At 40.7% G+C, this 27,559-nt stretch overlaps 13 protein-coding genes across 13 annotated transcripts; 7 read left to right on the forward strand and 6 right to left on the reverse strand.

The window, feature by feature from the left end:
• Positions 1-600: 600 nt before the first annotated feature.
• Positions 601-2,514, reverse strand: ATC70_002947 (uncharacterized protein; the record flags this gene model as incomplete). Its single annotated transcript, XM_064822317.1, has 2 exons — positions 601-2,429; positions 2,490-2,514. The coding sequence occupies 2 exons, from the start codon at positions 2,512-2,514 to the stop codon at positions 601-603; spliced, it is 1,854 nt and encodes a 617-aa protein (XP_064678917.1).
• A 163-nt stretch (positions 2,515-2,677) lies between these two features.
• On the reverse strand, positions 2,678-3,372 carry ATC70_002948 (uncharacterized protein; the record flags this gene model as incomplete). Its single annotated transcript, XM_064822318.1, has 2 exons — positions 2,678-3,045; positions 3,102-3,372. 2 exons carry the CDS (start codon positions 3,370-3,372, stop codon positions 2,678-2,680), a joined length of 639 nt encoding a protein of 212 aa, XP_064678918.1.
• Positions 3,373-7,109: 3,737 nt separating this feature from the next.
• Positions 7,110-8,451, forward strand: ATC70_002949 (uncharacterized protein; the record flags this gene model as incomplete). Its single annotated transcript, XM_064822319.1, has 3 exons — positions 7,110-7,802; positions 7,868-8,276; positions 8,345-8,451. 3 exons carry the CDS (start codon positions 7,110-7,112, stop codon positions 8,449-8,451), a joined length of 1,209 nt encoding a protein of 402 aa, XP_064678919.1.
• A 300-nt stretch (positions 8,452-8,751) lies between these two features.
• On the forward strand, positions 8,752-10,436 carry ATC70_002950 (uncharacterized protein; the record flags this gene model as incomplete). The annotated part of the gene is made up of 3 exons (XM_064822320.1): positions 8,752-8,965; positions 9,030-9,265; positions 9,333-10,436. 3 exons carry the CDS (start codon positions 8,752-8,754, stop codon positions 10,434-10,436), a joined length of 1,554 nt encoding a protein of 517 aa, XP_064678920.1.
• A 131-nt stretch (positions 10,437-10,567) lies between these two features.
• On the reverse strand, positions 10,568-13,075 carry SGD1 (suppressor of glycerol defect; the record flags this gene model as incomplete). Its single annotated transcript, XM_064822321.1, has 5 exons — positions 10,568-11,471; positions 11,529-12,059; positions 12,114-12,218; positions 12,278-12,384; positions 12,452-13,075. 5 exons carry the CDS (start codon positions 13,073-13,075, stop codon positions 10,568-10,570), a joined length of 2,271 nt encoding a protein of 756 aa, XP_064678921.1.
• Positions 13,076-15,959: 2,884 nt separating this feature from the next.
• Positions 15,960-17,299, forward strand: CHT2_1 (Chitinase 2; the record flags this gene model as incomplete). Its single annotated transcript, XM_064822322.1, has 3 exons — positions 15,960-16,490; positions 16,546-17,144; positions 17,197-17,299. 3 exons carry the CDS (start codon positions 15,960-15,962, stop codon positions 17,297-17,299), a joined length of 1,233 nt encoding a protein of 410 aa, XP_064678922.1.
• Positions 17,300-17,576: 277 nt separating this feature from the next.
• On the reverse strand, positions 17,577-18,083 carry ATC70_002953 (uncharacterized protein; the record flags this gene model as incomplete). The annotated part of the gene is made up of 2 exons (XM_064822323.1): positions 17,577-17,845; positions 17,903-18,083. The coding sequence occupies 2 exons, from the start codon at positions 18,081-18,083 to the stop codon at positions 17,577-17,579; spliced, it is 450 nt and encodes a 149-aa protein (XP_064678923.1).
• Positions 18,084-18,830: 747 nt separating this feature from the next.
• ATC70_002954 (uncharacterized protein) lies at positions 18,831-19,250 on the forward strand (the record flags this gene model as incomplete). Its single annotated transcript, XM_064822324.1, has 1 exon — positions 18,831-19,250. The coding sequence occupies one exon, from the start codon at positions 18,831-18,833 to the stop codon at positions 19,248-19,250; it is 420 nt and encodes a 139-aa protein (XP_064678924.1).
• Positions 19,251-19,479: 229 nt separating this feature from the next.
• Positions 19,480-20,221, forward strand: ATC70_002955 (uncharacterized protein; the record flags this gene model as incomplete). Its single annotated transcript, XM_064822325.1, has 4 exons — positions 19,480-19,625; positions 19,687-19,794; positions 19,845-20,052; positions 20,111-20,221. 4 exons carry the CDS (start codon positions 19,480-19,482, stop codon positions 20,219-20,221), a joined length of 573 nt encoding a protein of 190 aa, XP_064678925.1.
• Positions 20,222-20,233: 12 nt separating this feature from the next.
• Positions 20,234-21,052, reverse strand: ATC70_002956 (uncharacterized protein; the record flags this gene model as incomplete). The annotated part of the gene is made up of 2 exons (XM_064822326.1): positions 20,234-20,340; positions 20,401-21,052. The coding sequence occupies 2 exons, from the start codon at positions 21,050-21,052 to the stop codon at positions 20,234-20,236; spliced, it is 759 nt and encodes a 252-aa protein (XP_064678926.1).
• A 300-nt stretch (positions 21,053-21,352) lies between these two features.
• Positions 21,353-23,495, reverse strand: ATC70_002957 (Hsp7-like protein; the record flags this gene model as incomplete). Its single annotated transcript, XM_064822327.1, has 7 exons — positions 21,353-22,039; positions 22,095-22,252; positions 22,309-22,730; positions 22,781-22,890; positions 22,951-23,044; positions 23,096-23,205; positions 23,259-23,495. 7 exons carry the CDS (start codon positions 23,493-23,495, stop codon positions 21,353-21,355), a joined length of 1,818 nt encoding a protein of 605 aa, XP_064678927.1.
• Positions 23,496-23,776: 281 nt separating this feature from the next.
• Positions 23,777-24,798, forward strand: ATC70_002958 (uncharacterized protein; the record flags this gene model as incomplete). Its single annotated transcript, XM_064822328.1, has 2 exons — positions 23,777-24,232; positions 24,289-24,798. 2 exons carry the CDS (start codon positions 23,777-23,779, stop codon positions 24,796-24,798), a joined length of 966 nt encoding a protein of 321 aa, XP_064678928.1.
• Positions 24,799-25,069: 271 nt separating this feature from the next.
• Positions 25,070-26,880, forward strand: URA2_1 (Carbamoyl-phosphate synthase; the record flags this gene model as incomplete). Its single annotated transcript, XM_064822329.1, has 9 exons — positions 25,070-25,237; positions 25,289-25,491; positions 25,552-25,642; positions 25,696-25,911; positions 25,970-26,040; positions 26,093-26,124; positions 26,193-26,347; positions 26,403-26,508; positions 26,564-26,880. 9 exons carry the CDS (start codon positions 25,070-25,072, stop codon positions 26,878-26,880), a joined length of 1,359 nt encoding a protein of 452 aa, XP_064678929.1.
• Positions 26,881-27,559: the final 679 nt, after the last annotated feature.

Consider the following 27,559-nt stretch of genomic DNA (forward strand, 5'->3'; position numbering starts at 1 on the left):
TATTTTAGAAGCCCTTTTGGACCTCCAGAATATTACCAAACGATTGCTCTCATCTAGCACTTACTTCCTGACACCTTTGCTCAACTTTTTGAGGACCAAAAAAATATGGTCAAAATTCGACCAAAAAGCATAAAGTACCCCTCATGGTTTTCATCGAAAATCAAACTATCGCGTTTTTGACCTCGAAAATGAAGACTTCTACTATGACATATGTTAAATCAAAATGTTTGTCTCGATCCAAAGCAGCCCCTGAAACTTTGTTTGTGAAACTTTTGTATACAAAATCTCGACATTTCGGACAAAACCTTCATATGATATTCTCTAACTTTGCTCAACAATGGCGCTTAAAGCATTTCTTTTAGCTGACACCATTAGAGACGCCCTAAAAAGTGCTCCAAGGGAGCTTAAAGGTGTATGGAATTATCAGTTCAGTTTATATAGTCGAATCTCGCAAAAAAGGTGAATTGAGTCGTTTTGAACAAGATTTGGCCAATCTTGGACGAACAGAGCGAAAACTTGAATCTTGCGAGTATAATAGTAAATGACAAATGAGTAAAGCAGTCTCTTGAAAAGCCAGATTGAGCACATTACCTTGAAGACTCAAGCGTCCGCTAATGCAGCACCGCTGCCGTCCCTTTTCTCGTTTCTGTTGCAGAAAGAGGTGGTCTTGGAAATAATGCCAGTGTTGGATTGACTGGGTTTTGGATTGAATACAGGCAATGGCTGCTTGAACAAGAGAATAGAAAGCCCAGAGACAGCGATGCCCAAAGCAGATGTCTTGTCTCTACCTTGAATGGCTCTGTGATTGAGAACGGACACGCAGGCAGGATTTAAGCACAGGAATGCACCATGAATAGACCTCCCCTTGGTCTTACCATCCTTTGCTCTGATGGTTTGTGTGGGATGAGAGGTGGGACCAAAGCAGTACATGCACGTCTGGGATGTCTTGTATTCGTTGGTAGTATGCACAGTGGCGATAGATGAATGTAAGCGAGGCTTCCATTTTCCACCATACTTCAAATGACCCTTCAAACGAGAGCCGACACAAAGACCACGATCCCCAATGAACATTGTAAGTGACGTTTGGGGACGAACACCAGCACAAAAGAATCTTTCACCCGAAGCGAAACGAAAACGGAAACGCCCGTCAATATGCTCGGCCTTGTTAGAGAGAGTATTCTGCTTCTTTGAGTGATAGAACGCTCGCAATGCTTGGCCATTGTTTCTGTGTGCATCAAGATTTGACTTGACATCCTCTACCTCTTTGGCTCTGAACACACTGGATCTGGGCAATTGCTGCTCAATCTCTTGAACCTTCTTTCCTTCTGTTGTTTTCTTGTCTTTCAAAGTGATCTTTCGCCTCATGGATTGGCCAGAACCAAAGTCGATATCTTCAGCACGCATCCTGTATGACTCTGGCAGAGGCTCAACATAAGTTTCCCAGAAGCATGCACACGCGATTCTCTTCTCCCGTGATATCGGACGTTCCTTCTTGAGCTGTGTATGGGTAATAGACTTTCCAGCTTGCCTCACCAAGAGATTTCTCAGAGTAGTTTTGAGAATCATAATTCGTCTTCTAGGCAGATCACGGGTACCTTCCTCTTCTTCTTGGTCGTCTTCCTCGTCTATCAGTTCAGAAAGAGGGAGCAGTTCGTCAATAGGCATATCAGCACTATCAATATCAAAACTAGCATTGGAGGCAGCAACAGCATCAGAAGTGCTAGAGGGATCAGTAGGAGTAGATACAGCTGTAGTAAAAGAACCTGAGCCAGAAGCAGATACAACAGCTTGATCAGATGTAGTACCAGAAGTAGAAACAGCCTTGACAGGGCGCTTGGCATCAGCGTACATGTGAGTTATACGCTCTTGACTATTTCTGGCCCGCTTCGCCCAGTTGTTGTCTTCTGGTTTGTCCTGTGCCTTTCTTTGATATTTTTGAAGTTTGTACTTCTCTGATCGAATGGCGTTGTGAAACGAGTTTCTGATCGACTTGACAACTTGCTTGGGTTGCTTCTTTGCTTTGGTTTGTTGAAGCTCCCAGTAATGCGACTCTCGTTTTGGAGCGAGATGCACGCGAAGAAGAATCTCCAGTAGCTTGTTCAGTGATTTGTTAAATACCTTATTACTTGCCCACATGTTTTCGAGATTTGTTTTGTACAATCCTCGAGTCACCATCATGAGTTCATTAGCAGGTTGAGGCGTATCCCTTACGATAGCACCAAGTATTGGCGCATTGGCGGACGACAGAGCAGCAAATGTAGGATGCGAGATCTTGGTACCTCTTTGGCCAAACAAAGCAGTATGCAGGTAATCAATATGTCTGCTCTGGAGAAGACCCTTGACGCCGTTGCAAAAATCCGTAGACTTCAAGGCATTAGAGGGTAATGGAGGAGCAGAGGTAGTGACATCAGTTTTAATATTGTAGCCTGCTGGGAGAATATCTTGTATTTAGAAACCATGAGCTTTCTTCAGCTGAATATTATCACTACGAGCTACGAACTGCGAGTACTTCATTGAGAGCATCAATGCGTATACCACCAATTGCAAGTCCATAACACAGTCAGATACATCATGCAATGCAGTATTTAGCTTTTGCAAAAATGACTCGACAAGATCGGAAGGCACACCCTTTCGTAAAAGGCTCTTGAAAGACACGGTACAAGTGCGGTATTCTACATTATCTGGGAGGAGCTTCAACCATCGATATATCAGAGGGATTATGCGAGATTGAAGACATTGCTGCACGTGAAGGAGCGCCAGACACAGAAGACATGTCGGATGCCATGTCCATGCCAGAGAGGTCGCGGCGAAGGAACGCTACAGAGTCAAAAGGAGCAATAACCGATGTAGCTAGGATGGATGCACTTTCACCAGTGAATGTAGACGTAGAAGCCTGAAGCTGTAAAAATACCACAATAGCATCGAAATGATCCTTGACGTACTCTTGAAAGTACTGAACGTTTTGCTTAGTAACGTGGTGTTCAAGATGATTTTTCAACTCATCTTTGGCACATTGACAGATCTTTTCAGCAGTAGTAATGACACCTAGGGGGGGAGCCTCTTCACCGAGAATAATGTCTTCTTGAGTGCATCCAATTTACTGGGCTTGTCAATGATGGGCCTTGCTTTGTTTTCGATGATTTTCCTCATTGCTTGAAAAAAACTATCCATCAAACGCTGCGGCGAGACACCGAATGACTTGGGCCTTTTGACAACAGGCAGGTAACTTGATGTGGACGTGGCACTTGTGGATGCTACAGCTTCATATTCTCTTTTTTTCCCTTTAGCAACAACTCTTCTTTGGGGAGGACGACTGGTTTGAGTGCCAGTAAACGGATCTCTTTGCTCTACTTTTGTTTGCGCACTAGACATTTGACACAGAAAAAATAACTAGACAAGAAAAATGTGAGCACTTGTAATGGTACATCGATTGACCAGATCAATACATACTGTAACAAGTATAGCGCTTTATAGATTTGGTTATAAATAAGAGCTGTCAAGACACAAAAATATGACGAGAACTAAGAAATGGTTTTAGATAGTGTTGATACTACGCAAATAAAGAGTGTAAAGGAGCGAGAAAGGATGGAGAGAAGAGAAATACATACTGAGAATGGCTGCAGCTTTTATGAAGGAGTACATCAAGCGGTTTTACAGGCCAGGCATCAATATATCAGATCTAGAACAAGTTTGAGGTGCCTTAAATGATGTTGTCAATAACTGTTTGACAGATAAAGAGATATACCGCCACATATTAGACAGCAGTTATCTTTACATTATTCAAATGTTACTTATCATGTTCTGAAGAGAAGACATACAAGCTTGATCAATAAAAAGTCGTATAAAAAGTAAACAAAGCATTGTGCAATTCAATATGTATAAATACATTCGTTAACATTACATTGAAATATTGGAAGAGCGTACACTTGCTTTACAACTGCTCCACAACTGACACCAAGTATCTGCCTGTGAAGCAAGTATTTAATTGTGCAAGAGCTCTGTAAACTAAGCTGTGTGTACGTTTGATATTCAGTATAATAGACTAGCCGATCAATCTCGCTACGCATACAGGACTTGTACTGTATAAGATCTACAGCAACTTTTTTGAGAGGTTGTCATTGTAAAGACACCGCTATTATAGGGAAAATTTCCAACAAATGCAAAAAAAAAAAAAAGGTATTCAAGCTGAGCGATTGACCTTTCAATTCCATGGTTTCCATTTAATCAGCATCACAATCATCATTGTCATCAACAGAAAGGCATTTGGGCCAGCCAGCAGCAGTGCCGCCCGCTAAAATCGATTCAAACTCAGTTTGTCTTTTCTGTTTAAGATTGGCCAAATCTTAAAGATTTTCGACTCGATTGAACTATTTTAGCACATTCGACTATATAAATTGTGATAATCAGCCGGTACTTCCTAATACATTCCTGGAGTGCTTTCCAAGGCGCATCTAATGGCACCAAATAAGATAGATGTTTTGAATAAACTTATTGAACAATTCATGAAAATATGAAAAGAGGTTTTTGGCCAAAAAGTCAAAATTTTACATATCAAAGCCCTACAAAGATGATTTCAGGAGTTACGTTGGATCGATAGAAATATTTTGATTCAATGTATACCATAGTAAAAGTCTTCATTTTCGAGGTCAAAAACGCGATCGTTTGATTTTCAATGAAGACCATGAGGGGTACCTCATGCTTTTTGATCGAATTTTGACAATGTTTTTTTAATCCCCAAAAAGTTGAGCAAAGGTGTCAGAAAGTAGCTGCCAGATGAGAGCAACCGTTTGGGGCTATTCTGACGATCTAAAACGGTCTTGAACTCGAGAAAACGCAGCTCAAATGCACTCAGATTTTTCTGTATCAGAGACACTAAGGACTAAAAAGGGGAAATACCAGTATGCTGCTTGCCCATATATGAAGTAGCTATGTGTATACGGGTGTAGAGCATCCCCTAAGAATCAGATCCACAGATAATATGAAGAGTCTTCATGTGTGAGTGGAGGGTCAAAACGAAAGTAGCAGTATGTTGATAAGATACGCAAGAGCAATCGGTAGCACGAGCTGCCGCTGTGCAAGTTGGTTCTCACCAAAGCGAAGCGAAGGTAGAGAGTCATCCAAAGCATAAACACTCGTATAGCATAAAGGCGCTTACAGTTTCATTTGGACGTTTTACATGTATTTAATAGGTTCAATTGTTGTAAAATGCTTTTTTAAGCAAGAATCTTGATGCGAAATGGGTAAATGTCACTCAGTTCAAAATTGCAAATGTTACATCCAAGTCATTCATTCGCAAAAACCGCACTCTTTCTCACACTTGCCTCATATCTGCAGCTAGTGTTTATGGATAATAGCAAAATTAAGCTAATGAGAACATGACGAGCACACATTCCGGAATAACCTTCTAAAACCACATTTCATCTCATGATATTACTACAGTGGCTTCTATCAAGTGAACAGAATACCAACAGCATCATGGACAATATGTAGATTCACTGCACAACAGGCTTGTTTCAATTAGGCGTTGAGTGGATATGCGCACAGGCTGTTGCTCATGAGTTATGCATATCTATTATACATCATTGCTAGACTTCCACTACATCTCATGCGCATTTTACATATGCCTTAGGCAATGATATCATTTATACTTTGTGTGTATTATCAGACGCTATAAGCTCATATGCCAACTAATTTGAGCTCCATAAACAGGTTTTTATATGTTGTGATGAGCGATATAAGCATTATTGGACATATAATGCCATCACATTATGGAGATTGTCAATTATCCATATATATATACAGAGTTGATAAATTAACGACTGACGCAACAGTAAGTTCATTACATTAAAATTTGCAACGCTGAGAGTCATTTATATCAATTAGGAGAAGTACTAGTTTGCTATCCAATTTTAGTGTTTATTGAAAAATTCAGGGCACTAGTGGAGAACAGATCACTCGAGGTTGCTGGGAGCACAGTGTTTCTGTTTGCTTCGGTAGCACATTTCAATTTGGTTTTTTCAGTCTATCCACTTGACGAAATCACTATTACATCATTTCAACATAGAGTTGAGTAAGCATATTGTCTTTTCTTCGAGAACAAGAAGGAAGAAATCAATTGTAACCCACAACTTGATCTTGATAAATCGGTACTATGGTATGGCGTACAAAGTTTGCAACACATATAACAAATTTGAGTAAGCGCTCTATGTCAAATTCCAGGTTTCGGTTATCTTTACCCGATATCCTGTGCCGAATGAGTTGCCAGAGTCAACATGCACTGTCCAAGCACCCATTTTTTAGCCAATTGGTATTTCTCGACCAAGCTAGAGAGGGTCGGTAGAGTCGTATATACCCTAACTTGATCTAAGGAAAATGAAAATATATAAAAAAAGTGCTTCATGAACGCTCCCATACACCAGAACGGGCAACATGCAAGATAAGAGCATAACCTTAACAAAGGTAGCCGTTTCGGATTTCATGGCAAATGAAATTGACGATACCCCTACTTTTGGAAGCACATGTGTATGGAAAGATGACGATCTGTTCATCTCCTTTCGACTGATATTCCAAATTTGTAAATTTGGCTTTTTGATTTTTTTTTTTCACTGTGTATATTTTTGTTGAGCATGATGTTAATATGATGATGAAGTATAATTTAGGTCTCCCAAAACCAAATGCTAAAAAAAAATACAAGGGTAATTTGTACCATTTAGTGTTCCCGAACCGGACACTCTTTGGATTGTTGGAGTAGTGCTATCATTTATACTACAACAAGAGGAAAACAGAAAGTGCAATTTTCGATTTGATAATACGTCAGAGTTGTGTAAGATCATGGTATCTAATACTCATAATTAAGCATTCAGTTGATACCAAAAATTGAAGGAAAAAGAGTGTAAAAGTGATGTGATGATCAGCTCACAGCATCTCCGCGTAAAAAAAAAACCAGATGAAACTCTGCAAATGTTGCAAGATTTATGCGGGTCTGTATCATCATCATCACCAAAAAGCCCTATAAAGTGGTTTTTTTTTTTTGTGGGATGTTCATTAGCTTGTCTTTCTCATTCTCCTTTTTCTTTCTACATTTCTCATCATATTAAATCAAAAAGACAATGCCGCCTTATTCCTACCCAACATTTGAGGAAATTGAAGCCAAAGAATGGGCCTCCAACACGGTGAGCAACATCCTGTCAGATATTTCGCCTGTATCATTCGAAGCAGACTTTTCGCATTCAAAAAGGTCTCAATTGGAAACTGAGTCATATCCTGTGGATAAAAGCGTTTGCTATGGTAAGAACAGCCATTTGAGGCGATCCTTTTCATTTCTAGAGGGTAGTCTACTCTCCAACCTGCCATCGCAGCAACAACAGCAACAACAGCAAGAGAAAGAGGCTAGGAACTCTCGTAGATCACAGAGCACTATTTTGCCAAGCACTCGTATCATCAGTGATGTATCCAAATCAGCAATGACACGATCAGCACCTACGACACCAACAAACAAACTATCGCCTCAGCCTTCCTTTTCAAGCCGCATTAGACATACTTGGCACATGGATCGTGCATCAGTAAAGCAGCTATTTAATACATCTGACATTCATGACAATCACAAGAAATCCTCCAAAGAACAAAGAGGCATCACTATTTGGCGAAATACATGCCAGGAATACATGCTGCATCCTCCTCCATCACTTCAAATCGAGACCAAAGTACCCACCAAAAGATCCATGCAACTATCCAAGTTTATCATGGGCGAATTGCTCAGCACAGAAGAAACTTATTTAAACCATTTGCTCACTATAAAAAATGTAAGTACATATCAATGGAAGGCACATTTGGCCTGCTGCTTATCTAAACTCATGTGCCTCTGTAGTTTTACATGGATCCACTGCTTCATGCTGCTAAAAGCCATAAATCACTTGTCAATCTCAAAGACATTGAAACCATATTTGCATTCATACCTAAACTGATCATCTTATCTACCGCACTTGTCGAGCAACTGCACGACACCATCACACCATACCTAGACGACGATTCACAGCTCAATCAAGTCGCCGTGGGCAAGGCGTTCTGCAACCTGGAGTCTTATTTCGACATCTACATTGCCTATGCTGTCAACTTTTCTAAATCAAGAAAATGCCTCTCCAAGGCGAGCTCCAGCATTGTGTACCGCCAATTGGTGCAAGATACAATGAGAAAAAAAGAGACAAACCGAATGGTTCTATCAGACTACATGATTGCACCTATTCAAAGAATCACGCGTTATTGCCTATTATTAACAGGTAAATCCGAACTGCTGCATGGATATTTGTCTAGGATGTGTATATATTAAACTCTCTTTGATCTATAGATCTTCAAAAGCATTCGAATAGATCTCATCCTGATTATGTATATTTGGCTAAATCACTCAAAACTCTCTCTGCACTTGCATTTGCTATGGATACTATACAACAATAACTTGCATGTCATATACCATATACCCTTCACTATCTTTTTTTCTTCTCTATACATATGTAAATCCCCCCCCCTCCACCCCTTCCTTATCACCCCTTTATATATCTATCAATGTATGTAATAAACTAAATCACTTGTATATAACTCACATAGATAAACTGCATTATTGTAGGACAAGGTCATGCGGTGTTGGCTATATTCAGCAACTGTGAAAGCGCCAACATCTTACAGACGTCTCTCTCTCTCTCTCTCTCTCTTTCTCTCCCCCCTCTTCTCCCTTTTCCCCTTTCCACTACGCTACAGATGGATATCACATTATTTCAGCAACAACAGCGGCCGCATCAACAAATACAGCAGCATCCACATCAGCAACATGCCGTCATTGATAATAAAGATGATAAAACGACGAAAAAGAGAATAGACTCTGCTATAGCCATGAAGTCAAATAATCAGTTACTCCACATTTCCCTGGAGCGTCCGCTGGATGACATTTATTTGCCTGGAGAAGAAATCACTGGTGAGTACATTTGAAACAGCAACACACCCTCTTTTTATTGAATGCAAGAATGGATGTGAGATAGGCGCAGTCAACATCAGTCAGCTACTGCTATCAACGACGTGGAAACAATCCACTGCCAGAATCGATGTTCATTTAGCATGTTCATTCCGAGTGTGTGATGCAACATCAAGTACCAAAAAGCAATCCGTCTTCAAGCTCATGACAAACCCTATATGGATCTCGCTGTCAGATACGAACAAAGTGGCCTTCTCGCTTACAATACCCTCCCATTTACCCGCCTACACCACGCATGACAAGGTATGTAGCTGAAACTGCACACGCACTCATACAGCCTGCGACATAGTTGCTGATTTATCCATCGTAGTCCATCAATGGCAGAATTGAATATAAATTAAAGGCCGTCTATGAAATCAAAGATCTACCCTTGTCGTTGTATCCTAAAACCTCCATCCCCGTGCTCATCAGTGCGCAAATATCGACAACAGATCCAAAGTACACAACACCCATGCAAAACGAAAAGGAAATCGCCATGACAATACCACGCGATGTTAGTTTAAAAAAATCAACGTTAAGAAAAGGAGATACGGGCTTAGTATCAGCCAAACTTGTCATACCGCATTCGTGCTTTTTACCGGGAGAATCGATATCGTTTGCATTGTACATTCAGCATATTGCACCGATCAAACAGACGCAAGGTATCCATGTCGTTCTGGAGCGCATCACAACCATTACTACACCAACAGAGGAAAAAAGGAGTGTCACCACCATCAGAACCTTAAGTTTGCCATTATTATGTAATGTGGACGATCATGCAGCCATTGTGAATAGCAGCCAGCAGTTAAAAATACCTGAATCGACAGCGCCGACGCTTGAGACCAGCAACAAACTGATACCCTTTTCCATCCATTATCGGCTAAAAGCGCTTGTCAATATGGACATGCACCAATTCATGGAGGAGATACCACAGAGAAAGAGAGATCGTGCCTACAATATGATGTCCAAAATGATGTTGGTAGCAGCAGCCACTAACTCGGATCAACAGGGCGTTGGCCCTGCATTCTTTTACAGCACAACGATTGAACTCGACCTTCCAATTCGGATTGGCACAACACACGAACCTATCCTCACAACCAATGTACCCAAACACCATTCTCTACCATACCCTTTGCATATTGCTGCATCCTCCCCGTCATCCTTTGCGTCGTCTTGTCAGCTGTTGGCATCGCCAGATCAATACAAGCATCATGTCAACAGTATTCATCGCTTTGATAGTGACCCGACGATTGACAGACAAGACACTACCACTACCACTACTGTTCTAACCAATCGATCGTCTACATCCACCATCACCGAGTATCTGACATTGCCATCCACTTTATCCACTGAAGGCGAGATATACGACCGACCTCCATCAGCACCACCACTGACTGATCTCATGGACCCCCCGCCTTGTTATCTCAATGAGTAATAATAATAATAAAAAAAAGATGGATCACACCAAATGATTATTTTATTTTATTTTTTTGAAAAACGGAAATGCGACAAAATACAATGAAAGGAGGAGGGAGGGTTAAATGCAAGAATGTACTCTAATGGTGTTTATGGCTCTGATTTCACATTTTTAAACTGGTTACTGCCCGCCTGATTGCTATTATGGCTGCCGTTGTTGCCCTGTACAATACGCATGGCGATTTTTCTAGCATCTTCAACGATACCCGTCATTTTCATACCAACCACTTGCAATGCCAATTCCATCAAAGCACGGTCCGTTTCGACCAGGTAGGTGAATACCATAACATCGCTTTTATCGGTGGGCGGAGCCTCTTTGAATGAAACAACAACAGCGCCAGGCTGTGTTGCGGGTGGTAATGTACAGATGAGCGTGTTGGGAGACCAGTATTGTATGTTTGTAGCAGGTGTGTCTCCAAACATCACTGTCATGCCAGGGCGGAAATTGGTGCCTAGTATTGTGATTTCAATGCCTCCACTGTTAGGCGCCTCATTTGGAATCAGTCTCTTCATGGCAGGCTGTTGCGTGTGATTGGTGTTGTTGTTGCTGTTATCAGTGAGATTATAGAGATATTGCTGCTGCTGTTGCTGTTGCTGTTGCTGTTGCTGTTGCTGCATGACACTAGACGTTAGTATTGATTTCAATACTGACTTCATGTCCTCCATCTCAGATGCCGTCGATGATGATGATGAAATAGGAAAGTTGTTTTGAGTATTTGGGTATAATGCGGCTGCAGAAGATGAGCCTGCTACTGTGGGTGCTGGCGCTGGTTCTGATTTGATAGTGTTACTGCCACCGACACCAAATGGCAATGATGATTTGATCCAGCTCAGTGAAGGAATTCTGGGTTCTGGCAGTACTTCACTTTCTGCTCGACGTCTCTTCAATCCAGCCTTGACTTTATTTGATTTGTGGTCGTCTGTGATCATAATGGGCGGCGAAATGCCTTCAGCTACCTTTTTACCGGTATGGTCCAGCATTTCAAAGTAGATACTGATGGTAAGGTTAGTTGGGCACTCTCCATATTTCGGCACTGACACCCAGACTTACCAAAAGCCTAATCTTTCGTTATGATGTCTACAGTAACATGTGATTCGAGTGGGTAATATAGTGTCACCAGCACTGAAATCCACGACTTCTGAGCAATTGAAGAGCAATACTCTCTCCTCATCAAGCACAAGTGACTGGTCGTCCTCTGTTTTTTCATCCTCTGTTTCGTCATTGTTTTGTTGCTGCTGCTGCTGCTTGTTCTCCTTTCTTCGCTGAGATCGTTTTCGTTCTCTTTGTATACAACCTAAACAAGTAACAACCTTCTTGGTTGGGTCACTTGCGCACAGCACTCTGGCTTGCAGATACAGTGCTTTCTCTGGATTGACAGGAAGTCCATTCTCATTGACATTGCTATTGTTGTTGGATTTCTTGAGCTTGTCCTTTGTCACCATGTTCTCGGGTAGTTTGAGATGAGACCACCATTGTGCTTTGTCTCCTCCATCTGTTACTAATTGAATGCAAAGCTTGATTTGTGTCTCGACTCTGGATTTTGCGCCTGTCTGAGGAACACCCAGTACTCTGATTTGTAGCCTAAGCAAAATATTAGCATTTGATGGTTGTATGATTGAGCAGTGAGCACAGTACCCCGTATTTGATCGCTCTGATTCTTGCTTGAATTGCATCATGGGATCAAAATCCATAGACGACGGCGGCATGGGCGATGATATAGGCGACGCTGTGGGTGCATTGCTATAATACAAAAACATGAGCGACTCTTTCATAAACAATTTCAATTGAGAGCTATTTACAATGAGCTTAAAAAGGGCACAGGATGGTTTGCTAGATACTCTTGAAAACTTCGTGCAATGTTGGGAAATGTTGGAAATATATTGTTATGTGTTACATTGGAAATAAACTAAAAAAAAAAAATCGAATTATTAGCCCTGATTTATATACTTGCATATCAGAATAGCTGGGCTCACGTTATTCAGTCCTGTCCAGAAAGAAGGAGGTTGCTCGCCAACAGAAGTAGTTACAGCTGCTTGAAATGACTCCATGCTGGTGGCAATGGATTGAGCCAACGTAGTGGATGATGCATTTACATTTCCTCGGTTATCGTTTGCTGAAGATGAGGAACCAGCATGATCATGGCCAGCCGCTTCTTTCAAAAAGTGATCTTCAAACAGGGACGCTGTGTGTTGCTGTAGCTGTTGTTGCTGCTGCTGCTGCTGCTGATGTTGCATGAAAAACAAGGGATTATCCGAGCTTAGCTGATCGAGGCCATAAAAGAAGGATTGATCCATGAAGTCTGGCTGCTGTTGCTGTTGTTGCTGATTCATTTGCTGTTGTTGCTGCTGTTGCTGTTGTTGTTGGTGATGCATTTGCTGCTGCTGCTGTTGTTGTTGTTGTTGTTGTTGTATTTGCTGCTGTTGCAACGATAAACTATTAGGTACCATACGTTGCGTAAAATTTTTAACAGGCTGAGAAGAAGGAAGGGGCAATGTAGATGTCCTGTGTTCGCTTATGGATGTATCAGTCATGTTCCCACTTGACTGAGCAGACTCATCAGCAGAGAGGGCTGGTAAGTCCATGTTTGCTTCAGACATGGTAAAGATAGAATTTTTCAAAAAGGAAAAAAGAAGAGGAAAGAGTGATAACGAGGCAAACTCAGGCAACAGGCTTTTTTTTACCCTCTTATGGCCAATCAGAATGCCCTGGGTTAGAGTATCACGCGTGTTTCCAATCATCACATTCGCTACTGCCTGCTTGATTTATGAGGCATTGGATCGCATTTCGAGGTTGAAAGAGCCGCTGTTCAATGCATTTCAGCGGCTGATGTAACCTGTGTACGATTTTCAGATACACGGATAGGATGAATGAGCTCTTTGTCAATGGTGCATCCACACATTGGTGATTGCGGCGACCAAAACCCTCTACCTGAAATAACGTTATTCAGGATGTTTTGAACACTATTGAAGATCCGTGCCGAGTTTGACCTGATTATTTATTGTATGGCATCATTCGCGTAAACAAACAGCGATAAACAGATATGAGACCAATTTTGATAATCAAGAGCCCTTTGGCATGAGCTCTAGAAAGTTCTGTTGGTGCCACATAGGCTCCTCTCCCAGACTCTTACAAAGAAACTTCAACTGATTTACACTGAAATCTCTATTGTGAAAAAGGGGGGGTTGTATGATATCATGGATCAGAATCAGTAGGGCGACGCTGGTAGAGATTGAGCGTAGCGTGAGCACACCGCTTCAATCTATTTGATTAAAAGTACTGTAATTGAATATCATATCAAGACAGACTCTTCAACTTTGTATTGTTCATGTAAGAAAACTTTGTAAATAAGCTATAGTTGTTGATCTGACTCTTTTACAATGTCTCATGTTTGCATCAATGGGAACAATCCTTTTGCGGGAAGGTAGCACACTAACACTACTTGCTATTATCAGAAAGAAAGCAAAATACAGCCAAATTTGGGTGCATTCAAGTAGTGTTTTCTCACGTTAGAAGTCGTTTTAGACCGCCAGAATAGCACTAAACAATTTCTCTGACCTAGCATTTACTTGCTGACAGCATTGCTCAACTTTTTGAGCCAAAAAAAATTATGGCCAAAAATCGACCAAAAAGCATGAGGGGTACCTCATGGTTTTCATCGAAAATCAAACGATCGCATTTTTCACCTTGAAAATGAAGACCTTTACTATGGTATATATTGAATCAAAATGTTTCTCTCGATCCAAAGCAACCTCTGAAACCACTTTTATGAGGCTTTCATATGCAAAATATGGCTATTTTCGCTAAAAACCTCATTTCATATTTTACCAGATTTCTCAATAATTTCATTCAAAGCACCTACTACAATTAGCACCATTGGAAGCGCCTTGAAAAATGCTTCAAGAATGTATTAAGGAGCATAGGCTGATCATCACAATTTATATAGTCGAATGGGCTAAAATAGTTCAATCGAGTCGAAAATCTTTAAGATTTGGCCAATCTTAAACAGAAAAGACAAATTGAGTTTGAATCGATTTTAGCGGGCGGCATTGCTGCTGGCTGACCTAAATACCTTTCTGTTGATGGCAATGATGATTGCGATGCTGATTAAATGGGGATCATGGAAATGAAAGGACAATTGCTTGGCGCAAATACTTTTTTGGGGGAGCTTTGCCTCATGAAGGTGCCTTTTTGCAATGACAATATCTCGAAAAAGTAGCTGTAGATCTTACACAAGTCCCTGTATTTACTTATGACCAGCTTTATGCCGCCATCTTATTAAGAGAATCAGCAGCAGCGAGTGATATGACAGTTCTATTATCAGAAAATGACGATTGTGATGTACAAATGCTGCATAAAATTTGAATTTTTTTTTTCACATTGTCCCAACAATAGGCTTTGTTTGATATCAGTGTAAGCAAAAAGGATGCTGAGGGAGATACCTCCTCTCCTCCTCATGGCTCTGATATAACCTTTCTTTTACCAACTAACCATTGATTGTTTAAAATCTACTTGATATACCTAAATGTTATCATATCTGATTTAAAATGTCTTTCAAGAGGCCACAGGGTGACGCCGACATTGAGCGTAGCGAGATAGATCGGCTATAGTGGCTTTATACTTGAAAACACTAGTCAGCGTGGTTTACTATCGAAATATATGTAAGGATTTCCTTATTGAGGATTTGAAAAGGTCTAGCGACTATTTAGATGTATGATTCGGCTTGACCAAGTAAGCAGGACTTGATAGCAATGTTATAAGCAATTGTGTGGCATGCTTATTCTGTAGGCTAAAGGCAGACATAGATCCCCTTGGAATGAGCCCAACTGATGCTGAAATTGCTGTTCTCTCTTGTCAACAGTGAATGATTACCTTGATTCTCCCTGATTTGCTGATTCATAGTAATCGCAATGTTGGAAATCTTGTGATTTTAGACCATTGTATACACTTTGTTCTAAAACCTGTCATGAGATCTTACTCTCGCTTGACGTTTGATCCATTACAATGTCCTCCGTCGTTCCCATGACAAGCTTCTAAACATTTAGCAAATGGGATAATTCAATGCCTGAAACTTCCAAAGCGTGTTTTGGCGGGTCTCGTAGACAGCCCATTTTTGTTTACCCTTGTTCATTGTCATGTCTTGATTTGGTCAATCAAGTGTATGTGAGGAGCGAAAGATCACCTTTATGAGCGATTGCTATTGCTACGATAGACTCATTCAGAACCCAACAAGGGTCCTGGTTGGGGTAAATCACAACCATTATATACCAAAAAAAAAAAAAAACTCGTAACATTCTGTGCACTCAAATTCTCAGACAGCCGATGATGCCCAAATATGGTCATTCATTTCGGTATTGTTCTTTACACTTCTTGTACCTTTATGACCCCACAGAAATATATTCTAGATTTGATTGGAAGTTTTCATATTTCGCATCTTTTTTTTTTCCTCTCTCTCTCTTTTCACTTTCTGTTTTATTTACTTTGATGACCTTATTGTCTTTATCCCACATTACTCAACAGCTGAAAAGCACCATCCTCAGCAAAGCACATGTAACATCAAGCAGTGTAGCAGCAGCCAGCAACAACAGAAAGAGCACCGAGGACATTGATCTAAATCAGCCTGTTGTGCTCTATCCTCGTCGCATCGATAGAGATAAGATAGCTACCGATATCATCCACAACATTGGCGCCACCAAAGTAAATGCATCAGCAAAGGCGGCATCGGCTACCTCTGGCTTAAGCATGCCCGTTACACCGCATTATGTTGCTCCCCGAGCGCCCATTGTATTATGTCATGGGCTGTATGGTTTCGACAAGCTGGGCCCCGATGCACTGCCTCTGCTGCAAGTTCAATATTGGGGTGGCATTGAAACCGAATTGGCTAAACTCGGTGCCAAAGTTATTGTTACCAAGGTACCTTCCACAGGCAGTATTTGGGATCGAGCACATACACTTCACTCTATTCTCAAGTCAATACTGGATGGGAGAGATGTGAATTTTGTGGCACATTCAATGGTAAATGTCGCTGTGGGTTTGTACCAGATGTTGTGAATTGATCCATATTTTATAGGGCGGCTTGGATTGTCGATATTTGATCTCACATATACCGGACAGACCGTACAAGATCAGCTCGCTTACCACAATATCAACGCCACACAGAGGATCGCCTGTCATGGATTGGTTTCGAGATAATGTGGGTGTAGGCATGGCTGGTGCATTAGTGGCAGCAATAGAGAAGATCAACCAACAAAAAGTACCTCCAGAGCTGTTATCGCCTGAATTGAAAAAGACATTACTAGAGAAATCCAATAATACTTCATCGCCATCCCTTACATCATCACTGAGCTGGTCTCTTTTAGCAGAGTTTGCCAAATCACCCAAAGTCATGAAACAGTTGATTCGATTAGTGGATACAGAAGCTTATGCGAACCTCAGCACGGACTATTGCAAAAACTACTTTAACCCAAATACACCCAACGATCCAAGCATCTCTTATTATTCGTATGGAGCAAACGCATCTTTTCCTGCCTGGTCGTTACTGAATTTGCCGTCCAAGTGGATCAAGGAAAAGGAGGGTATGAATGATGGGCTCGTGAGCGTGGAAAGTGCCAAGTGGGGTACTTATATCAAGACATTGCAGGCGGATCATTGGGATTTGAATGGACAAAGGTTAGAAGCGGCATGATTGTTTGTGTTTCATTATTGACATTGTTTCTTTCAGATATAGATGGAAACACACAAGACCTTTTATAGACAAAACCAGATTTGATACAATAGACTTTTACATGGAAATGGCGACACACTTATACCAACAGGGCCACTAGATGGAATCTACGATAATAAGGCTAATCTATCTATTTCCTTGTGAAGACCAGCAGCAACACTGTGCGCCATTGCTAACAACAGCGTATATGCTACCATTTCACGAATTGCTGAGTACTTTGATATAGTTTATTTATTTATACATAATCGATATTTGTGTCGGATACTATTCATACCGTAATCTCATAAACGTATCGCTATATTACCATGATGTGTGTTACTAATAAGGCTGTTATACAAATATATGGCTGGATGCTCAGGACCCACAAATCATCGTCATCAGGTCATAGGTACTGCAGCAGCACCGCCTTCCTCATCCTTGACAGTGTTTTCTCTCCAGCTTTCAACTGTAATCAAAAAAGCGACAAAAATATATTGTTTGGCAGTGTAATCCAGCTTTTCTGGTGTTGGATCAGCATCGTTTGCTCTCTTTTTAAACAGTGGTGTATGAAACCCAAACGTAAATGGAAAACTGAGGAGCCAGAGCAATATCATGATTAACACTGCGCTTGTCTCCACGACATACACATTGCGCTTGCTTTCGCTGTCTATCAGAAGGCATGGAATGAGTTTTCTGCATCTAGAAAGCATACAACGCAGCTTACAATATTCAAAGTACTGCTCTTTCAGATAGAATCCAGTAGTGGACACTCTAAAGATGAATGCAAACAGATCAAAGATCATGTAAGGTAGTGGAAACTGAGTGACCAGCAGCACCGATCTATCGTTAGAGGAATTATTGCTGGAACTGCATACACAGGAGAAACCCATGGGCACTACGACCATACTTAGTATAATCGCTTCCTGCGTAGTAGCCCTGTAAGCACGCTATCAAAAACAATGGATATGTTTCTATCTTACCTGAGCCATTACAATGGATGGGTACTGTCCCTGTGTTAGGAATCCGTTGATTGCCACTGTTTTGTACCTACAGATCAGCCAAATGCGACTACTAATATGCAGTTTTTCTTACTTGCTGAAAGCACAAGACATGTAAGAGATCCAAATAGAACGCCTAAACTAGCAATGGTAACGAACACAGCACTGTGCCATGGCAAATAATGCACTCGAATAAATTTGGTCATACAATGGAGATTGAAGGAATGAGCGATCAAACTAGTGCCTTGAAAACAGGCAGCCTTTTATATAGGAATCAACATTTTAATTTTAAAATGAAATGATTCTTCTGATTCTCCAGCGTATCACTAGACTGCGCCTCGTTCATAGTGTATATTGTATCAAATTCTGGCAATTCAGTGCCACCACAAATGAGCTTAATCAGAGTGTGATTGTATTTTTAGCATGAGATGAGTATCCGGTGAGTGGCAGAGTGCTTGATATAAAGAGTTTAATAGGAATATACTTGTCAACAATTCGCGTAAACATGATCACAGACAGGTAAACTTGAATTACATTGATCCTATACCGTATAGCTCTTGCAGTCCAGTTACACTCCATAGACATAAGACTGCGGTACATTTGACCCTCATTTTTTCTTTTCTTCTCTTTTCATCCTTTTTTGCTTTTGTTAGTATGAGCTCTGGATCATCTCCCAAAGACACGGCCACATCACTAGATGAAGTAACCGAACGATTAGAACTTGTGAAAGAAGAAATCAAAGGCCTCAATGACAATTACGATATGGTGCAAGGTAGGCTGCGCGCCGTCGACAAGAAACTGCAAAAGAGTGAAACCATCAACAAGGAACTGGATGAATTGAAAGCAGAAGAAGTACAATCAGAACGTCAACTAGAGCAACTCAAGCACAAGGTAGAAAATACACTGTCGATTACCGAAGCGTTGGAGGAGAAAGGCGTGTTAGATGAGGATGCGACCGACGAGCTGTTACAAATCAAGATTCGAGAGACTCTTGATTTGATTGCATCGCTTACAAAAGATGTGGAGAAGAAGAAAAAGGAGCTAGCTGATTTACAAGCAGAACAAGATGACTAGAGGATACGACATTGTACATAGATTATATATACCATTATTGCAGTGGATTACAAACTTGACACTGGAGAAAATGAACTTTGATCATTTGTGTTACTATCGCCAATTCCTACTTTTAGAAAGACAATAACATTTCATTGAACATATAATTGAACCACTGTTGTTGGTAGAAAATAATGCTTATTCCCTCTTTCTTCCTCTCGTTTACCTACTCCTCTACTCTATAAATAAAATGATATCAAGATCCAAAGTGGAACACATTGTTTGTTTAGCTTTGAATGGTATCAATATCGTATTCTATCTGCTGATCATTACGGCTGTCATTTTCAAATGTATTCAAGGCAATTTTGCAGATATTGTGATGGGCATCTACGGCATGTAAATATGTACATGACTGATGGAATATGTGTAGTATGCTAAATCATTCAACAACCCATAGTGTGATAGCTGCTCTTTTGGTAGTAAATGAAATGCGGGAATTCCAGTTCTCGTCGACCTACTTTTACTTTTTATCGACATACAGAGGAAGAGGCCTTACGATGATATTGTAAGTGGTTTATTCACATCGACTTGAATGCAAACTGACTATATCTTTAGCTTTGGATGTCTAGTGCTCGATACAGGCATTATCAACATTGTCGTAGGTACACTAGTACTAGCGACAGGCCTACTGTATGTCATCATGTCCTTTTTATCCCATTTCCCTCAACCCAATCCCATCACCATCAACTGGAGAAATTGGAATGACTTTTCCGCCGAGGGATTAGATCTACCACATCCTCGAAACATGAACAACACTGTAGTGGTAAGTGGAAGAGTCGACCATGGAACAGAAACCACCTATACTAATCTTGCGTTGATAGAGCGAAATGCATGAACGACTCAAATCACCAGCGCCTATTTTATTGAGCCAGCATCAACTACCCCTCAACGAAATGATACACCCACAGCAACCACCCAAAAGAAGACACTAATTCGCTTTCTCTTTATTGCTGTACCCTATTATACACTTTATATCCAGCAAGTAGACCACTGATAAACCCTGACCATGCCTGAATCCCTTTACTAAAGGGAAGATGAAATACATCACAACCTAACATGACACATTGTAAATAAATCAAATCATCAGCACTCTTTTCGACTTGTAGCTTACCACAAAATAATAAATCGGCCACTGACTTGCACAATGTAATCTGCGCTAGCCTCAGTTCTTGTTGTGTACCATATACCTCTGCTTTGCACATACTCTCAAAGTTCTTGTTCAGTCCAACAGTGATGCTCAGAAACCAACAATGCGCAGAAATGATTTCAGAATAATGGCCCCACGCCTTGTGTGGCAAGACTCCAATGCGATGTAAGCAATAGATATCGTCAGATACTGCGTTGGCAATGCTGTTTATAATCAGTAACTGCTTAGGCAGGTCTCTTTTGGTGGCAAACAGTTGCCTGACATCTCCACTTGCATTACCTAAACAGAGCACTTGACTGGTGATGGAAAATTGAGATGCTAAACCTGTCAATTGTTTTAAATGTGCGCTTTGATGGGTATTGGAGTGATGGTATAGCAGGATCTTGATGATGTATTGAATAATCTTCATTGATTTATCACGGCCGTCCAGGTCTTTGAGTATACGCTGCACGACTTCAAAGATGGATGGTTTTGTGTAGGGCAGTCTTTTCGGTAAAGGAGTAACTGGTGTGTGTTGCTGCAGCTTCTCCAATTGGCCAAATGATGGCACTTTAGGCAGAGACATGGTATGAATGGATGTATGATGAGGTGCGTGGATTGGTGTAGGAAGACTCATTGTAGTAGAAGGAGCGAAAGAAAAGGATAACCAAGGAGAAAGAGCTCTCCTAAGAACCAACAGTTATACATACATACATACAACAAGCCACGGCCTGAAATACATCTTATCTTTAAATTTGGATAGATTAGATAATTGGCTTTGTTTGGGCCTTCTTTCTTTCCAAATTGATTATCATCAGCTAGTTAATCAGTACGAGATGGACGATCCAAATGTGGTCAACCACGACACTAAAGCCATGCGACTTGTACAGAGAACATCCCATTTCCTTTATTTCACATAGAATCCAACATACGGCATCTAATGATTTGTTTTTACAGTGCTATACATTCTTCTAATAATGAGGTATGAACTTGCAAACCCAAGTGTACCTGTACACAAGCCGATCAAACCACATCCAATCAATAAGTTGGCCAGATAAATAGTGCCCCCAACAAGGCCTTGAATGCTGGATTTCTGCAAGTAATAAAATACACCATAGGCAAGCATGTACACGGCAGGTGAACCACCGATCATCATGGATTGCCACCACCAGTGATAGTCTTCGTTGCAGAGCTGTAAAAAGATCAAGACAATGGTCATTTCGGCAGTAGAGATCAACAGCAAAATCGATGTCCAGATGGTGTAATTGATGGATAAGATGTACTCGCCTTTGGCAACTGAATGCAGCAATTCATGCCAGTTCAAAAATACAACTGCAAATGGCACAATACCGCCCAAAAGAATGTGAACAACGTCTAATTGATGCCAGCGTTTCTTGGGAATCATGCGAGGAATTTGTGTGGTACGGGATGGCTGTTCAATGCGTTCTGCTTTCTCTCCAAAATAAGCACCGATACATGTCAAAGGTGTCAGGATGAATAGCCAAATAGAGATCAAACTAGCCCATCCGGAGAAAGAGATGGCGAGTGATGATTGCTGTGTCCAGTTCATTATGCTAGTGGCAAACAAGATGATCACAAATACACTGGGCACAACAAATGCTGTCTGTCAATCATGGTGAGCATCCAGCTTATATGGGACCGCATAGACAAACACTTACAAGAATACTGTTCAGCACCCAGGATTTGCCACGGAAGACCTTGTAGATTCTAGCACTCCAGTATCCAGCTGGCAAGCTACCCAACAAGAACAAGAATGTGAACCAGCGAGTCAACGATCCAGGTTGAGCGGGATGATACCAGCCAAACTGCAAACAAGCTATGTATCTATCAGTCTCTGCACATTATGCCAGTCAGCCCCATCTTTTTCCTTACCAAGCAAGCCCACTGCAACAGTCAGTAGCTGAATGCCGGATCCCATAATTGGGGTCAACAACCCTCCATAAATAGGTCTTCTGAACACATCTCTGTTGATCAATCGCCAGCCAACAAAATCATCAGCGTCGTCGTAGATTTTGAAATCCTTGTCTTCTCCATTACTGCCGACATCCTTGTGCACTGTCTTTAAGGAAATGATGGCAATGATGGCGAACACAATCATGACCACAATGACGCCATTCAACAAGGAGGAAAAGTGTCTGTCAGGGTTTGGCTTCATCAAGAAGGCCTCCCAGCGAGTGTTTTCCTTGGCTTGTTTCCATTGAACAGAGTACGAAAATGACACTTGTGTTCTTCTGCCGGTTACTTGCTGATACTCGTATTCCACATTTTTTTTGGTGCATTCACCCTCAGCAATACTGTCACTGGAATTAAGACACATGTGCAAGTACTAGATTACACCACTTACGAATCAGGGTACACCTCAAATCCTACAATATCATAGTGTCCAAAGCGATCTTTATCTGCTGCGTAGAGAATCTGAAATATAACATGGTTGTTGATAAAGGTGCTGTCGCCCTAATAAAGAAGGTGGTTATTTCGGATTTCTTCTTGGCAAATGATCATGATTTAATTTACCTTTTTGAAACCCAAAGGAAATCCAATTCGATAATTGTGCTCAGGGGCTTCATTTGTATACGATACAGTTGCGCCTGGCAGCCCATCCAATTCCCTGCTTACTATCAGCAGCTGCTTGGCTAGGCGCAAGTACGTTCCAACTTACCACTCTACCATGTAGTCATTGGAGATCAATTCTTCCACATGGATAGCATCTTCCACACTCCAAGATTGCTTACAGAGCAATTTACAGTCTTGATTTTCGAGAAAGTTAATCTACTGGCGACGATCAGTACATGGGCTGATGGGTTTGGACCGAGGAAATGTACCTTGTAGTTGCTTTGCACAAGTCTGTCGCCTCTGAAATCTTGGTCAAACACCAGCAAACTCTTTTTTCTGCTAAACGTGGTTGGGCAGACAAAGCCGAGTGATTGATAGCTATATGACAGCTGATTCTGCAGCGAAAAAACCTTGTTGTAGTAAAGAGGTATAGAATCACCCTGCTTGAATGACAAGACGAGTTGACTGTAAACTAGCAACAGTACAGCGACTAGTGTGAAGGCCATGGTGCTTTTCAGAGATATGGATATGAAAAAAAAAAAAAAAAGTGTTCAAAAAGCTGGATCGCCTATTGAAACAGCCTAATATTTGGATTGTTCAACAAGACATCATCCTTGTCTATATTCGACGACTAGCGAGAGGCTGAGAAAACCAAATCCATAAAATGTGTAACTAGGCCCAAAACATTATAAAAATAAAGAGAGAAAAGCCAAGCCCATCTCGAACTTTTTTTTCTTCTTCTTTCTTTTCCTAATCGTTTATCTTTATTTCAATCAAACACAATACAATGGCAGGATACAAGTTGGATGTACCTGTTGACCTCTCCGAGCAAACTACAGACAAGCTTGAGCTCGCAAAGAAGATTATCCATTTGGTTACGGGCGCATGTGGCATCTTGACTATTGCTGTTGTGGCTCCACTTATCGCCACAGAAGCACGCTACCTTGGTGCTGGTGTTGCCGGCCCTAATTACACGTTATTCGTCGCACTCGTGAGTTTGCCTGTGCCATTCTTGCTGGTCTACTTTCCCTGGATGTACGAGAAACACAACAAATTCAAGCGTCTTGGCAAGTTTTGCTTAAAGAACAGAACAAATTTGATCTTTTGTGGTTTCAACACCTTCTTATGGGCAACTGCTGGTATCGCCATCACTGTGCATTCAAATAACGCAAGCAATTGTGCATTGAATCCCGATTTAACTAAAACATATGGAGATGATTACACTAGTGCATGGTCTACACAGGTATGTTGTTTGGTATTGCCCCGTTTTGTAACATTGTCATTAATCGCATTTTTTAGTGCAATTTGGCTAAAGTAACTGCTGCATTTGCTTGGATCACTTGTATTTTATGGTTAGTAACATTGGCAATCACTGGCGTCAGTTTCTGGAAGGAAAAGAGTTTGATCCAGCAAAGATTGAATGAGCACCGCTTGAACAAGCAAACCAAATTGGAGGAGCAACGCCAACAGGACGAGGAATATGGTCATGGTGGAGCTCCAATGGGCGGGTATGCTGCTGCGAGTGGTAGAGTCTATGATGAGGACGAGGAAGATCCATTCTCTGACAGCCACAGACATCAACAACAGCAACAACAACAACAACAACAACACCATCAATCTCCATTTGTTGACCCCATGAGTGATCACTATGATGCTTATAATCACAATAGAACATCTTACACACCAGGCTTTGATCAGCCTGTTGGCCAATATGCTGCTGATCCTCATCAACATCAAGCCTTTTCTCCAATGCCTACTCCTCAACACATGCCTCATCCCGAGCCCTCTTATAATCAAAATCACTTTTAATCCCCTTGTATATTCCTTATAAATATATCGCCTTCGTATAAATACAAATAAACACTTATACTGTATATCCTATTGTAATCTAAGCCCAAAATACCAGCATAGTATTTGCCAGGAACCAACGATTCTAAACCTTTCTGGACAACCCTGCTCTGAGCTGGAATCTGATAGTGATTTTTATTGCACATTTTCTTCCTGTACATCCTTGGCAACTACTAAACTATCATTTACTAGTTGATTTTCAATCTTTTTTCCCAAACAGTTGCATAAACAAATGTTATCAGTCTTGAAACAGTCTATATGTCTGATCATAGTGTCTCTGATTCTAGTATATGCTACACCTCAACTCACCATTGAAGATGATGACCGCACCATAATTGAAGTCGCAGAATTTGGTTTCTTGAAAGGAGGTCAATTGTCTTTGACATTACAAGAGCTCAAAGTAAGTAAGAAATATAATATACATCAATCAGCATTTAATGCTATACACCAGTGGAACAAACAGTCGGATGGCATAGCTGCCTTTTATATTCGAAAAGGCTGGATACTGGAAGATGAATACGATGTTGATTACTCGCCCATGGACACACCTATTCATTACGATGAATGCTTCTTGAACAGCAGTTTTATCAGTGACGAAGTTAAAGATGGAGCTAGTATTGTAGAGATATTACCAGATGAGTTGACATCGACAAAGTATGGATGGTTTAGCCCAAGAAGTAGTTGATTTACTCATCTTTTTCCTCTTGAAATTAGATGGACTAAAACATTTGATGTCGGTGAAGGGGAGGAAGGATTGTGGCAAGTTTTATACATTAGTTGCAAAGACGCTGCTGTTTCGTTCAAGGTAAATTAGTGACATGAATACCCTGTCTGCCTGTATAATGAAAACATGAGTAGTTATCAGTAATCGAAGTGAATCCCAATGGAAACTATCTATCAGCTGGTGATATTCCATTACCGTACGTTTATGCATTGGCCTCATTTGCATATTTATTGGCTGCTGCATATTGGTGCAGTCGATTGATATTCAAACAGAACAAGAGAATCTTCAGAGCACATTGGCTCATGCTTGTGCTATTGTTCTTTATTGTGATCAACAAGGCATTACAATCCGTAAGTTGTCTTGGTCCAACAAATAATGCGATGCTCATTTATAACCTTGGCTATGTAGGTAAAATTTCACTATTTGCGCTTGGGATTACTCTCGGAAGGATGGAAGATTGGATACTATGTATTTGCTGGGTACGTCATGGTTATTTTTATTTTTTCATATGCTGATTTGTATTACATGTAGTATAAAAGGAATTTTAAGTCTGTTGATTATTGGTAAACAAGGATTTGCAGGGAAAAAAAAAAAAAAAAAAAGGACAGAAAAAGCTAATACGTATTATTAGTTCTCTTGGCATCAGGGTGGATGTTCATCAAACCGTTTTTGTCGTCCAGAGACAAGAAAATCATTTCGATTATTATACCCTTACAAGTTTTAGCAAATGTCGCATCAGCCATAGGCACAGAAGCAGCAATTGGCTCGGCAGATTGGTCTTTTTGGGTAATTTGATCTGGTTCCTGGATTTTACCTATTTATACTAAGCACTAATCAATAGAACCTGATGTTACCACTGATTGATATGATTAGCTGTGGCATCATCCTCTGGACTATCCTACAAACTAGAAAACATCTAGCCTCTGCAACTTCAGTGGATGGCAAAGGTAAGCACTTGGTTATAGAGATTCCGCTTTCTTGGTTCACTGACATGTTGAGCAGAACAAGACATTTTGAGCAAGTACAAACTCTGGTCGTCGTTTTACGTCGTGACATTAGTCTACATCTATATTACACGAATCGTCGTACAATTGTTTCAGGTTTCGTTGCCTTTTCAATATGTCACTTGGGCTGGTGAGGCTGTCAATGAGGTGGCTACATTCCTCTTTTACATCTTCATCGGCTACAAATTTAGACCATATCCAGATAACCCTTATATTCAGGTGCCTGCAGACGAGGAGGGTGTAGATGAAGAGCAGGATGCATTTGTTGGTAGTAATATAGCCATGAATCCTGTTAATCGAAGAGAGAGATCTTGATATCATAATATAATAAATTTATGGTCCCTACACACTTTCAAAGGCTCAGAAAAGAAAGAAGTTGATCTTACAAGTATTTTGATGGGCTCGACCTATTACTAACTCCATCTTTCGATTTAAAATCGAAGAAAAATATATAATATCCTAACAACATTTCCGATTAAAAATCGGAAGAAGATTTTTATACGTTTTTCTCTTTCATTATTCACTTAAATTTGAAATGCTTTCAGAATATAATACTTGTAATCAATATATACAATACTACATAAATATGAATGTACATTTACTATTGCTTTTTTGTACCAATCTGTAGTCAAGTAATTGACAGAAAACACAGCCAAAAGAATTGCCTTTTTTGGTAATTATTTGCCATTTGAGCCGCTGCAATGGATCAATCCTCAGTTTGAGCCTCGCCAATGGATCAATCTCTAGTGTGAGCCTCTGTATTGAGTCAACCTCTAGTTTGAGCCCCTGTAAAGAATTAATCTTTAGCTTGAACCTTTGTAAAGAATCATTATCTAGTTTGAGACCTTGAAACAAAGACGCGGTGAAATAAGTCTTATGTATCGCTCTAATACAGCCTATGATATGAATTTACGATACCATTCAGGGAAATTATGTAGATCATGTTGTAAAGTTGGGCAATGTGCGTACATTGCCAACTGCGCTTGGACTTTCC

The sequence above is a fragment of the Mucor velutinosus genome (assembly GCF_035048745.1).
Source record: "Mucor velutinosus strain NIH1002 chromosome Unknown tig00000165, whole genome shotgun sequence".
NCBI lineage: Eukaryota > Fungi > Mucoromycota > Mucoromycetes > Mucorales > Mucoraceae > Mucor > Mucor velutinosus.